The sequence below is a fragment of the Dipodomys spectabilis genome, unplaced genomic scaffold, assembly GCF_019054845.1.
Source record: "Dipodomys spectabilis isolate Male_0828 unplaced genomic scaffold, ASM1905484v1 ptg000234l, whole genome shotgun sequence".
In the NCBI taxonomy this organism is placed as follows: Eukaryota; Metazoa; Chordata; class Mammalia; order Rodentia; family Heteromyidae; genus Dipodomys; species Dipodomys spectabilis.
In genome coordinates, this window is record NW_024870911.1 from 16,869,431 (window position 1) to 16,883,087 (window position 13,657).

Sequence of the window (13,657 nt, forward strand, 5' to 3'; positions counted from 1 at the left end):
AGCTAAGGGACAGTATCTAGGCCCTGAATTCAAGCCTCAGTACCACCCCTCCCCCCAATAAAAAATAATAACCACACCTGCACCATAGATAACTATCATTTAGGGGCAGTAGGTTGACTTAACCCAAATAGTGAGAATATCAGAGCAAAGATTCTTCCTCAAGAGAGACCCAGTCTTTCTGAAGGATAGATGGCTACACAGATGTCTTCTTGCCTTTCAGCTCACTTAAAAGAAAGGAAAGACTTTTTCTGGGAAGTAGTTTGAAGCTAATCACTTTATTAGGGTTTAGAGTAGTTGTGGATCTCTCTCGAGAAAGGAAGGTTTTTCTCTTTAATGGTAACAGAGTTTATGATATGTTTTTCTTCATTCTAGAAAGTAATCTAGTAAATTTAAGTTGAAAATGTGAGCACATTTCTACAAGAAACAAAGAGGGGTAATATAGTGTCAAGACTAATTGCTTTAGAACTGAAAGCAGGTGAATTTCAGTCTAGAAAATGTATGTAGCTGAATATATTGCTTAGGTTACTTTGTGTGATAGAGTGTGTGCTTAGCATGTAATTAGGCTCTGGATTCAATCTCCCACCAACCCACTCCCCATCTAGGAAATGCAGATTAATTTGTCATGACAGAAGCAGGTCAGTAGTGGCTAGAAGTGGTGTAAAGGGAGGAAAGATCATGAAGAGACATGAGGAAACTTGAGCATAGGGTGATGGATATGCTATCTCAATCATAGTGGTTTCACAGATGGATACATATGTCGTCACTTATCCAATTGTGTATTTTCATGTAGTTTATAGTTATCAATTTTACTTTAGTAAAGTTAAAGAAAAATGGTTTTGCGACAGCCATTTATAAAACATTTCTTAGATTGTGGGAAGATTGCTAGAAAAAAATGTACATATGTGAAATACAAATCTTGTGTTTCTTAAGTAGAGTCCTACCTTTGATGTTACTTTAGGAATCCATAGAGGCAACTGTATTCTTCTGAAGAACATGTCTAACAGTAACACTACTCAAGAAACCCTGGAAATAATGAAAGAATCAGAAAAAAAACTGGTGGAAGAATCTATAAACAAAGGCAAGCTTATATCTAAGACTCCAAGTAAAGAAGAAGTTGAGAAAGAGAGTGAAGATAACGGTTTGCGTCAGGAGACACAGGTAAGGATTAGAAGTGCATTTGTGCACACACTTTTTATACCTAGATAGGAGTGGGAACTTGTAAGAATCCAGACACTAATAGGAACACTCACTGATACTTAAACAACACAACTTGAGCTCTCAAGGAACATCTTTGTGTTTTGTTGTAGAGTCTATGATAAATCTATATCTAAGGAGCACACATGGAATGTCTAATTTATTTGACTTAAGTTCACTTTGCTGCATTTTGATAATTTTTAACTATCAGAAATGAAGATCTATATATTGATAAGTCATAAAATAGCTTATAGAATAAGTTCTTAAAACTAGAGTTACTTGTCTTCACATACGGTGTTAATTAAATTGATATCCTGGTTGTATTAAAGCAGTCTGCATTTTCTGGGTTAGAAATAGTCTCTGAGCCAGGCACCGATGGCTCATGCCTGTAGTAGGCTCATGCCTAGCTACTCAGGAGGCTGAGATCTGAGGATCACGGTCCAAAGCCAGCCGGGCAGGAAAGTCCATAAGCCTCTTATCTCCAATAAACTACCACAAAACCAGAAGTGGTGCTGTGCCTCAAGTGGTAGAGCATTTGCCTTGAGCTGAAGAGCTCAGGGACAGTGCCCAGGCCCCACAGCTGCCATTAAAAAAAGAAAAAGAAAGAAAGAATCTCTGAATTTACCATTTGGAAAATGTGAATGAGAGGAATCTCTCTCATTGATTGCCTTGTTTCCCATACAAATCCATACTTAAGTACAGAAATATGGGTAGATGGGCAGCCAGGCTTCTTTGAGGATTCTTCTTTTGTGCCCAACTCCAGGCTCTGAGCTTTCACTAGCCTGCCAGTTATGTCTCTCCTGTCTGTCTATGATCACTGCTTGTTTCTTTTGTTACACAAACCCAATTTTTGTAAATCCTTTCCATCATGCCCAAGAGTGAGACTAGTCTTTATTTTAAGCCTGAGGGGTAGACTGTGAGACCTAGTAGTAAATTAAATTAAAACAGGAGCAACATCATTTTGGAGGATCTGGAAACTTGAAGCATAATTTTTCAAGACAATTTAATTCACCTAGGCCTTGACTTTTCTAAAGATTTAAACAGCAGCAACATAAAGAAATGAATTAAAAAACAGACAGCTCTCTGAGATACTTTGTTCTTGAGCTACCTGTTTTTCTGTGGTCTTTCCTCATATAATTTTCCAGATCTCTGTCCTCGCTACTTTTCTCTCCATTTTCTTTTATATAAGAGCTGTCATTCCCCACTCATTCTTCCAGACTTTGTGGAGACAGTCTACCACAGTTCCAACTATACTTCCAGCCTCCACTGATACCAATAATGAATATTAAGTACTCAGCACAGATAAGTGACAAATGTTTAATTATGTGCTGTCATACTACATGAAAGATAATAATTAAGTGAACTTTAAAATCCAAGTTAGTCTCCTCTATTTTGAGGAGACTATTACAAATGATGTTCTGAACTCCTGTTGTGTGTACTTCTTGAAGACAAACAATAAATAGAGGGTATTTAGGCTGAGTACAGTGGTACAGACCTGAAATCCCAGTACATGGGAGGTAGAGGCTGGAGAATCCCAAGTTTGAGGCCAGCCTGGCCTACATAGAGAGAGATCCTATCTCATATGAGAGAGAGAGAGGGAGAGGAGGGAGAGGGGAGAAAGGAGGGAAGAGAAAGAAAAGGAAGGAAGGAAGGAGATTATGTTTTATATTTCTTATGGGACATTCATTTTGTTTAAAAATGTCTTTTTTTGCTCAAGGCTAGCATTCTATCAATTGAACCACAGTGGCCACTTCCAGCTTTTTCTGTTTATGTGATAATGAGGACTCGAACCCAGGGCTTCATGCATGCTAGGCAAGCAATCTACAACTGAGCCACATTCCCAGCCCCCCAAAAGTCTTTATTTAAATATACAAATAGATTGTGGGCCAGTTGGGATTGCATCTTGCCTCCCCTCTGACTTGACCCCATTTGCTACCCCCTAAAAAGTTAGGGCTACTGCTGCCATCTACTGGAGCTCTTGTTCTTTTGCAAAGTCCTTTAGTCTTGTCTGTCCATCCTGGATCCTATAGAGCGGACCCTTGGAAAGTCTTTTCCCTTATACTCCTTTCCAATTACCAATAGAACATGCACTCCTTCAACAGCATAATAATACTAAAAATTCTATTCCTTCTGTATTCTCTCTTCATACTCTGGCAGTCTCCTCACAAATCTCACCAGTGTTGCCAAGAGTTTCTGTTATGAATTAGACCTGAAAAGTTTGGAGGAGAGGGGATTTTCTTTCCTTGTACAGTATGAGATATAATGTAATACAGTATGAGATATAAATTCCAACTGCTGACTTGGAATTTAGACTATCGTTTACATGGAAACTACTACATAATGCTGGTCTTAAAATTCCTTATAGAATGGACAAGACCTCACTTAAATAACTAGCTAGATAGAGATGGCCTCTTTGTTGAACTTCTGTCTTTAAGCTTGTAATCTCTTCTGATTTATCGCTCGTGCTGCTTTTAAAAAAAATATGTGTGAGAAGCTGGGAATGTGGCTTAGTGGTAGAGTGCTTGCCTAGAATACATGAAGTCCTGGGTTTGATACTCTGTACCACATAAACAGAAAAGGCCAGAAGTGGTGCTGTTTCTCAAGGTAGAATGCTAGCCTTGAGCAAAAGAAGTTCAGGGACAGTAACCAGGCCTGGCCAAAAAAAAAAGGGGGGGGAGGTATGTGTGTGAAATAGAAAATTGATATTCTTTTCTTGTCAGTTGTGGGGCTTGAACTCAGAGCTGGGGCACTATCCTTGAGCTTTTTTGCTCAAGGCTAATGCTCTACCATTTTAAGCCACTGCCACTTGTGGGTTTCTGGTAGTTAATTGGAGATAAGGGTCTCAGGAACATTCCTGTCCTATCTGGTTTTGAATCGTAGTCCTCAGATCTCAGCCTCCTAAGTAGCTGGCATGAGCCATGGGTAACTGGTTAAATTCTCTTGAAGCTTTCTGTTTGTCTTATTGCCTGAGGCAGGTCCTGTGTTTCTCACACTGTGGTTTATTATGACTAATCCCTTACTTACCAGCCATTGCCTCTGGCATTTGGTGCTTCAATATTACTTGATGCCTTTGTCCCTGCTATAAACAAGAGTGGAAATATATCTCTTGATAAATCTAAAAGAAATTTAGTACTGATTTACCCTTTAGGAGGGAGCTCAGGTTTTTAGGGAAGGATACTACTTTTCGGTATAACTTCACTAATAATTCCACTATGACTTTTGAATGTTTTTATCATATGTATGTATTTGTGTGTGTGTGTGTGTGTGTGTGTGTACATTGTTCAAAAAATTAGTGACATGGGCTGGGAAAGTGGCTCTGGTAGAGCGCTTGCCTTGCATGCATGAGGCCCTGGGTTCGATTCCTCAGCACCACATAAGCAGAAAAAAAAAGCCGGAAGTGGCGCTGTGGCTCAAGTGGTAGAGTGCTAGCCTTGAGCTGAAGAGCTGAGGGACAGCGCCCAGGCTCAGAGTTCAGGCCCCATGACCGGACCCAAAAATAAAAAAATACAAAAAATACAAATTAGTGACAAATACTAGTATATACTGTGAGTCTTCCCTTGCCACAACAGGTTTTGCCACTGGCCAGCTTCATCATCATTTCTTACTCTTTTATCTACCTTTCCAGTTTTCCATTTTGCATTGTGACAGAGACAAGAAGTGAAATCCTCACCTAACCCCAAGACTATGCTGGTATTCTGCCTCAGATTTATTATTCTCTCCTACCCTATAGCCTCAGTTTTTGGGGGGAGAGGGTTTTTTTTTAATATATATTTTTTTATTGTAAAGATACTGTACAGAGGGGTTACAGTTACATGAGTAAGGTAATGAGTACATTTCCTATCAAGCATTGTTACCCCTCCTTTGTTTTTCTCCTTGTTTTTGTTTTTGAGACAGTATCTCACTGTATACTCAGTCTGGCCTTAAACCTGCAATCCTTCTGCTTCAGCATCCCAAGTACTAGAAACATAAAAACGTTTCACCATACACAGCCAACCTCAGTTCTTTCTACAACCCAATCACTTCCCCAAAACCTTTATTATAACTTCTCAGGTGTTCAGAAATCTTAGCAATGAATTGATTCTTCCTTCCTTCATTGCTTCCTAGGGTCCTCATTTTTCATCTCCTTAGTTTTTGCTCTGTTCCTTATGCAATCTCTTTCTGGTCTGGAAGTCTTATGCTTATCTTTTATGATCTTTTTATCCTACCCATTCTCACATCTCTGACCCAGACAAGCTATAAAAGTGTCACTATCTAGATCTTAGAACTGGGAGAATTCTCATATTCAGGAAGGGAGGAAGTATTTGAGATGAAGGTTCTTTTCTATTTTTGTCCCTATAGAGGAACAAGTGTTTTGGGTATCTCATATCGAAACTCTGAAAGGTGTTATTATAAATGATAGTTAAGGATCATATTTCATATCTATTATGAATTAAATAGATTTCTGTGAGCATGCTTGGAAGGAAAAAATACCCTTGTAGTATGGTAGTGACATTTCCAGAAGTAAACTAATCAGAAGAGGATTTTTTTTTTTTTTTTTTGGTCAGTTGTGGGGCTTGAACTCTGGGCTTGGGTGCTGTCCCTGTGCTCTTCAGCTCAAGGCAAGCACTCTACCACTTGAGCCATAGCACCACTTCCGGTTTTGTGGTGGTTTGTTGGAGATAAGAGTCTCACACGGTTTACTGCCTGGGCTGGCATTGAACCATGATCCTCAGGTCTCAGCCTCCTGAGTAGCCAGGATTACAGGCATGAGCCATTGGCACCTGGTCAGAAGAGGATTTTATCTATGGTTTATCCAAAAGTAAAATTTCATTAATCTATTAAATAAACCACTATATCATTCTACTTTTACTTTTTGTCTTCGTGGTGAATGGTGATTTGATTATAGGTAATCCGGGGCCCATTCCATATGACAGTTGATAGAGTTAGAATAAGGCAAAAACTACACCACGTAATTTTTGTCATAATTTGACAATTGTTGAAATGATTTTTATAGTTAATACGCTTTGTGGTTAACATACTACTTTTAATTTAAGTGTGGATTTTTTTCTACTTTTAATATTTCTTTCTAACAGAGACGGACATCTAGCCATGGTCATTCCAGGAAAAGAGCCAAGGTGAGAGTTCATCGATGTTGCTTATTTTCTTTCTTTTCTTTTCTTCTTCTTCTTTTTTTTTTTTTGCTAGTCCTGGGGCTTGAACTGTGAACCTGGGCACTGTCCCTTAGCTTCTTTTGTTCAAGGTTAGCACTCTACCACTTGAGCCACAGCTCTACTTCTGGCCTTTTCTGTGTATGTGGTACTGAGGAATTGAACCCAGGGCCTCATGCATGCGAGACAAGCACTCTACCACTAAGCCACATTCCCAGTCCTACTGCTTGTTTTCTAATGTTCTTAGTAATACATTTTGCAAATGGAAAAATCACTGATATCTTTTTTTTAGATTACATGTAAGCAAAGCCTTCTTGCTTGAATTTAGTACCCCAGTTGTGAATATACATCACAGTTGCATCCACACATACACATGTTTCCTAATGAAAGGTTTGCCTTTATTTTTCTCCATTATTTTTAGTTCAGTCTGATACCAAAAAGAATATTCAGTTGGAACTTTCCGTAGAACCTAAGAGAATTGAGTGCTGATTGTGCTAAAATGCCAGTTTCTTTACTTACCTCTGGATTCTCTAGAAAAAATGGTTATTTGTATGAGTTTTGAAAGTCTCCTTTGTGTTCTTTTTTCTCTCCATGTAAATTTTTCTTTTAGATAAAACCTGTCCCATTAGTAGAAATGACCAAACATATTTGGATGTCCTAAAAATGTAATATTCTGGGGCTGGGAAGATGGCTCAGTGGTAGAGTGCTTGCCTTGCATGCATGAGGCCCTGGGTTCGCATGAGGCCCTGGGTTCGATTCCTCAGCACCACATAAAGCAGAAAAAGCCAGAAGTGGCACTGTGGCTCAAGTGGTAGAGCACTCGCCTTGAGCTAAAGAGCTGAGGGATAGTGCCCAGGCCCAGAGTTCAGGCCTCATGACCAACCCCCCCTCCCCCCCCAAATGCATTCTTCTTTTTTGTTTGTTTGTTTGCTTGTGTATTTGTTTGCTTCATACCAGTATTGGAATTTGAACTCAGGGCCAATGACCTCAGGTGATCTACTACTAGAGCCACACTTCTAGTTCTTGCATTTTGCTGATTAGAGATTAGATTCTCTCAGATTTATTTCTGTAGGCTGACTTTGAATCTTGCTCATCAGATCTCAGCCTTCTTAGAAGCTACTATTACAGGCGTGAACCACCAGTACCTAGCAAAAATTACCTTTTATGTGAACCAGGCCCCAGAAAATTAGACCTATTTGTTCTAATTTGTTTGTTTGTTTGTTTGTTTGTTTGTTTTGAGTCCGGTCGTGGGGCCTGAACTCTGGACCTGGGCGCTATCCCTCAGCTCTTCAGCTCAAGGCTAGCGCTCTACCACTTGAGCCACATTCCCAGCCCAATTAGACCTATTTGGAAAAGAGCAATCTTATTGCTGTTAGGAGCAACTAACAGAGTCAAAGAGGACGTTTTCTGAATGCTCACCAAGGGAATATATATGTGAATTTGTTTGTTTCAGTCTAATTCTAAGCTGAAGTTGGTACGAAGCCTGGCAGTATGTGAAGAGTCCTCTACTCCATTTGCTGATGGATCACTAGAAACCCAGGTAGGTCCTTTAAAAGTATAACTTTAAAAGTGTAACTTTTTGGGGGGGGTCAGTTGTGGGACTTGAGAACTCAGGACCTGGGTTCTGTCCCTGAGCTCTTTTGCCCAAGGCTAGCTCTACCACTTTGAACCACAGCTCCATTTCCAGTTTTCTAGAGATTAATTGGAAATAAGAGTGTCATAGACTTTCCTGACTGGGCTGGCTTTGAACCACAATCCTCAGATCTCAGCCTCCTGAGTAGCTAGGATTATAGGCATGAGCCACCAGTGCCCAGCATTAAGTGTAATTTTTGAATATGGCAGTTGTTTTATATAGTATAGCATTGACAGCATCTACGTCAGCCTAGAAAACAGCAGAGAGAGCACTTTATTTTATTTATTTATTTTTTTTTGGGGTCCGGTTGTGGGGCCTGAACTCTGGGCCTGGGCGCTGTCCCTCAGCTCTTCAGCTCAAGGCTAGCGCTCTACCACTTGAGCTACAGTGCGACTTCTGGCTTTTTTCATTTTGCTTATGTGGTGCTGAAGGAATCGAACCCAGGGCCTCAGGCATGCAAGGCAAGCGCTCTACCACTGAGCCATCTTCCCAGCCCAAGAGAGAGCACTTTAAAACAAATGTTTCAGTAAGGTAGAATATGGTAAGAGTATGAAGTGGAGGTCTTTATGTCTTGACCATATGGGATAATGTAAACAAGGAGATCCCAGAGCTGATCTGTTTTCCACCCTTTGACAAGAACAGCCACTATAACTTGATCTGTTTATATAATAGATTGTGACTGTGGTCAGAAAAAGCTTGGCCTACCCTCCCTCCCTCCCTCCCTCCCTCCCTCCCTCCCTCCCTCCTTTCCTTCCTTCCCTCCCTCCCTCCCTTTCTTTGTTGGTCGTGGGGGCCTGAACTCTGGGCCTGGGCTGTCCCTCAGCTCTTCAGCTCAAGGCTAACGCTCTATCACTTGGCCACAGTGCCACTTCTGACTTTTTCTGCTTATATGATGTTGAGGAATCAAACCCAGGGCCTCATGCATGCAAGGCAAGCATTCTACCACTGAGACACCTTCCCAGCCCCGGACTACCCTATTTGTAGGACAAAACTAGCATTAAATTACTAGTAATATGCCATGTGCTGGTGGCTCAAACTTGTAATCATAGCTGAGATCTGAGGATTGCAGTTTGAAGTCAGCCTAGGCAGGAATGTCTATGAGACTCTTATCTCCAATTGACCACCATAAAGTCAGAAGCAGAACTGTGTATCAAGTGGTAGAACACTAGCCTGCAGCAAAAAAAAAAAAAAAAAAAAAAGGTTGTGGACAGAGCAGGTCCTGAGTTCAAACCTTAGTCTTGACATATACTACCCTTCCCCCCCACATACAAATTAACAATATATATTCTTCTGTAAGATAAAGCTGCCAACCCAAGACTAGCTTTTGTTAAGATACCAAGGGGAAAAAAAAGATATTAAGGGAGTCAGTCACAACTTTTTCTTTTGGTTTATTTCTTTTACCCTTTGTTTAAGGATATAATTCAACTGCATATCAGCTGCCCTTCTGACAAGGAAGAAGAAAAGTCTACAAAGGATGTCTCTGAAAAGGAAGACAAGGATAAAAGCAAAGAAAAGGTTCCAAGGAAGATGCTTTCCAGAGGTGAGGACTTTGGCACTACCCAGGGTAGGATAATAGTCTATTCTTATTTTGTTTGTGTTCTGAAATGAATGGTGATATGGATAATCATGTAGCAGATGCTCAAGGTAACATTATATTTTGGTTTTGGAATAGATGAAATGATTTTTCTCTTTTTTCCTTTTCCTTTTTTGAAAAAAAAATGTAGAATTTTGGGCTTTCAACATTTGAACTTGAAACAAAAAGACATAAAAATGATAATATAGACAAGTTTAAAAATCATGTTTAGCCAGGTGTGGTGGCCATTCATTCACCTGTAATCTCTGTACATGAGAGGCTGAGACACAAGGATTGGAAGTTTGAGGACAGCCTGGGATACATTGGTGAGCTCTTGTTTCAAAAAACAAAACCAATTTATATTTTCTTATTTCCTGAAATTCTGGAAAATTCAGCCTTGACTACCCTTACCTGGAACTTATTTTCCTTAGCTAGAGTAAAACCTGCTTTATTTGATCAGGACATTCCAAGAATACTCTTATTAATAAAAAATGATACATATTTCTGTATAAATACCAATATAATATTATGGCCCAGATTCTTCATTCTGTTGTTGTGCTGGGGACTTTTTCTATTTCATCTGTTCTGATTAGGTTGTAGGTTTGGCATGGGATTAGATACTATGCAAGTTTCATTTACTTTTAAATTTCTTTTGTCATTGTGGTTGTAGATTCCAGCCAAGAATATACAGACTCCACTGGAATAGATCTACATGAATTTCTTGTAAATACACTGAAAAAGAACCCAAGGTAATAACATGATTGGTGTAAGAGGGAAAAGAGATGAGAGCCAGCAAGACCAGCAGGCCAAGCAGCTTCCTAGAGGTTTTTCTTTATTAGAACCTAGGGTGTTCTCAAATCTTTCTCAAGTATAATCCGTAGTCTGTGAGGGATTTAGAATACCATTACATTAAGGATTCTGCCTTGGAAAAGTTGAGAAAAGTTCTGTGGAAAAAGAATTCAGAGACAAAGAAATACGAAAATTTGGAAGCATACCAGTTAAAAAGCCCAAAAGAGAAGTGTGATTGATTTATACATAAGCTAAATCTTGAGGACTTTAAAATTATGAATAATTCGTTAAGCTGTAGAACAATTTAAGCATAAAGTATAATGCTTATTTGAATATGCTGCTAACAATTACATTTCTGATATGGATAATATAATAATAATAACATAATCATAATTAGGAGGGGGTCTATAGAAAAATAACTTGGGTTGTTTTTCTTTTTCAGAATACCATAGGATAAGCTAGTGAGGCACAGTAGCTTCTGCATTATGACCCTTTATTTAAAGTTTGGATCTACCCTCTTTCAGCTTTCATAGTGAACAGGTGTTTTTATTCCTTCCTTTCAATGTCTATGGGAGGGTTGTATTTTCTTTTGTTCTAATTTTTTTAACAGGGACAGAATGATGCTGCTAAAATTAGAACAGGAGATTCTGGAATTTATTAATGACAACAAGTAAGTTACTTGTATGAAATACATGCTTAGAGGTGGGAGGGTACATTGGAAAGTAATTTAGATACAATTTTAAGATATCCATTTCATCTTTCCCTTACAGTAAGAGTGAAGTAATTACTCACAGGGAACAAAAAGTATTAGGGAAAAAGCAATCAGAATGGATTAAAAAATATACATGTAAAAACAAGTGAGGTTTTTTTAAGTTACCAAATATGTAATTGGTGAATTGAAAAAGAAATTTCTTCTCTTCAGTCTTATCCCAGATTTTACTCTTCTTACATTTCTGATTTTCTCTTTCGTTAATCATCATCCAGGTAGGGGAGACCAAGACATAAAGAATAGTGTTAATGAGAACACATCAAAGTAACCCACAAAATATTTAGAGAAACCTTTTGGATTCCCAGTGGGTAATATCTGTCTTCCTCATAGTATATCCATTTCTCCTAAGAAATTATCCACTTTTATTTATTTGCAAGAAAAATTACAGAGCAGGGGGCATGGCCCAAGTGGCAAAGTGTTTGAGGCCCTGGGTTCAATCTCCAATACCAAAATAAAACTGCAGTTGGCTGATACTGCCTTATTTAGTTGTTTGTCTTGCTTTACCTTTTTCCTTGGTTTTCTTCAGTAACCAGTTCAAGAAGTTCCCTCAGATGACCTCATATCACCGGATGCTATTACACCGGGTAGCTGCCTATTTTGGAATGGACCACAATGTTGATCAAACTGGGAAAGCTGTTATCATCAACAAAACCAGCAACACAAGAATGTAAGGGAGAAAAACATGGATTGGGAAGACTTTCTTAGGATAGAAAAGGAAGGTATAGGATGAAGATGTCTTTTCTAGGGGAGGAGATAAGGGAATTCTGTCATCATTCCTACTTTTTCTGAGGCCTTGGACACAGATTATAGAGGCACTGATATTTTGTGAAGATGGCCCTAGCCTCTTTTCCTCTTCATGATAGGACAGGTACAACTTTAAAGAAAGAGAAGTTACAGTTGTATAAAGAACAAACATAATTTCATTAAAACTTTTATATGGCTCACTGGATGCCTGAGTCTAGACATTCCTTGAGTAGGAGTTGTGGAATTTAAAAGAACTATACCAAAAAGGACTCCTTCCTAACAAAAGGGTCTTTTTCTTCCCTTCCTTTCACATTTCTTTTCAAATCTTAGCCCTGAACAGAGGTTCTCAGAACATATAAAGGATGAGAAGAATACAGAGTTTCAACAGAGATTCATTCTCAAGAGGGATGATGCCAGTATGGACCGAGATGATAACCAGGTGAAGAATGAAAGAGGGTGGGCCTGTAGAGACTGCAGTAAGAGAAACTGGGAAGGGAAAAGAATTTGGGGGGGATGGAGAAAACTCAAAATATGTTAAAGTGGAAAAATATTTTGAGCTATAAGTTGGCTCTGACTTAACATTGAGGACCTGCTACACTTTTTGAGCTGTATGCCACTCGTTTAGCCCCAGAGAGACATGGTGCTGAGGTTTGTTCGGTGATTTCATTTGAGCTAAAACTCCTTGGGTTTGCCACTGACTTGTAACTACATGTTATTTTAGACAAAATGAGGTCCCTCCCTGCCTCAGCCTTGATCCAGCTGATGGTTTCAGTCTTTTTTTCTTTAATAGGGGTTCCTTTGGGACCCATCAAAGGCTACTTTATCCCACTTCTACTCTTTTCCTAGCTTAGGGCTAGCTTTGAACTGGACAAGCTGTAGTCTAATTTAGCCAGTTATAAAGATGTCTCTGATTCCTTTCTGCAAAATCCTTAATCTGTTCCCAACTCCTTCCATCAAGGTGAGTGAGTTCATTTGACTTTTGATACTGGAAACAGCAGGATCCCCTTCATGATCTGCATCTAGAAAAATAAATGCATAAGCTGTGCTGCCCCTTCATTTATGGGTCTGGCTATTGTCCTTACCCCTGGCCCACCTTTAGAGAGTAAGTGATTGTTTGGGGATTCGTTTTCCTAGCTAAGTAGGAAGTTTAGATAAAGCCTGCTTCTACTTGGTTTCCAAAGGGGATTAGATTTAGAGAGTATAGTTGGATAAAGCCAGTATGAGTCTTGTTAGTTAATGATAACTAATAATACTTTACCTATAAAGTTAAAATTTATTTTCTTGGGATATTGTATGGTCTTAAGACCAGGAAATTTCTTGCTTGCTACTTGAATATTAGAGAGCGTCCTTTAAAAAAAAAAAAAAGTGCCATAATCTAATCTAATGAGGACAAACACACTGGGTCTGATTGAAAACAAATAAACATACAAAACAAGTTTTTAAAAAAAAATAAGAGCCTTTCCATCCTGATGCCCTTCTCTCCATTTTCCCTAAACCCTTTTTCTGTGGATCAAGAATTATTCAGGCTTAGAGGTACATTGGAGTGAATTGAAATCTGTCCCTATTATGAACTTTCCATCTCTCAGCTTCAGGCTTGATCATATTAAGGTAGATTGTGCATCTTCTGTCTGTGATTTAATAGCAAGCATAGTATTGCTTTTTTATTGAGTGAGGCTCTGCTTATCTTGTATATATTATCCCTTTTACAACCCATCATAGATGAGATAATTAGCCCCACATAAGAATACTGAGGCTAATAGATGTTGTTACGTAAATTCACATTACTACAAGGTGGCGGAGCTGGGATT

At 39.0% G+C, this 13,657-nt stretch overlaps 1 protein-coding gene across 8 annotated transcripts in view; it reads left to right on the forward strand.

The window, feature by feature from the left end:
• R3hdm2 (R3H domain containing 2) overlaps nucleotides 1–13,657 on the forward strand; it is a 138,409-nt gene that overhangs the window by 85,121 nt on the left and 39,631 nt on the right. For all 8 annotated transcript variants that reach the window (XM_042698698.1, XM_042698701.1, XM_042698702.1 and 5 more), the window contains 8 exons: nucleotides 959–1,158; nucleotides 6,267–6,308; nucleotides 7,795–7,881; nucleotides 9,388–9,514; nucleotides 10,218–10,296; nucleotides 10,947–11,006; nucleotides 11,632–11,772; nucleotides 12,180–12,288. In XM_042698698.1, coding sequence (XP_042554632.1) covers nucleotides 959–1,158; nucleotides 6,267–6,308; nucleotides 7,795–7,881; nucleotides 9,388–9,514; nucleotides 10,218–10,296; nucleotides 10,947–11,006; nucleotides 11,632–11,772; nucleotides 12,180–12,288 — 845 coding nt within the window. The remainder of the gene's footprint in view (nucleotides 1–958; nucleotides 1,159–6,266; nucleotides 6,309–7,794; nucleotides 7,882–9,387; nucleotides 9,515–10,217; nucleotides 10,297–10,946; nucleotides 11,007–11,631; nucleotides 11,773–12,179; nucleotides 12,289–13,657) is intronic.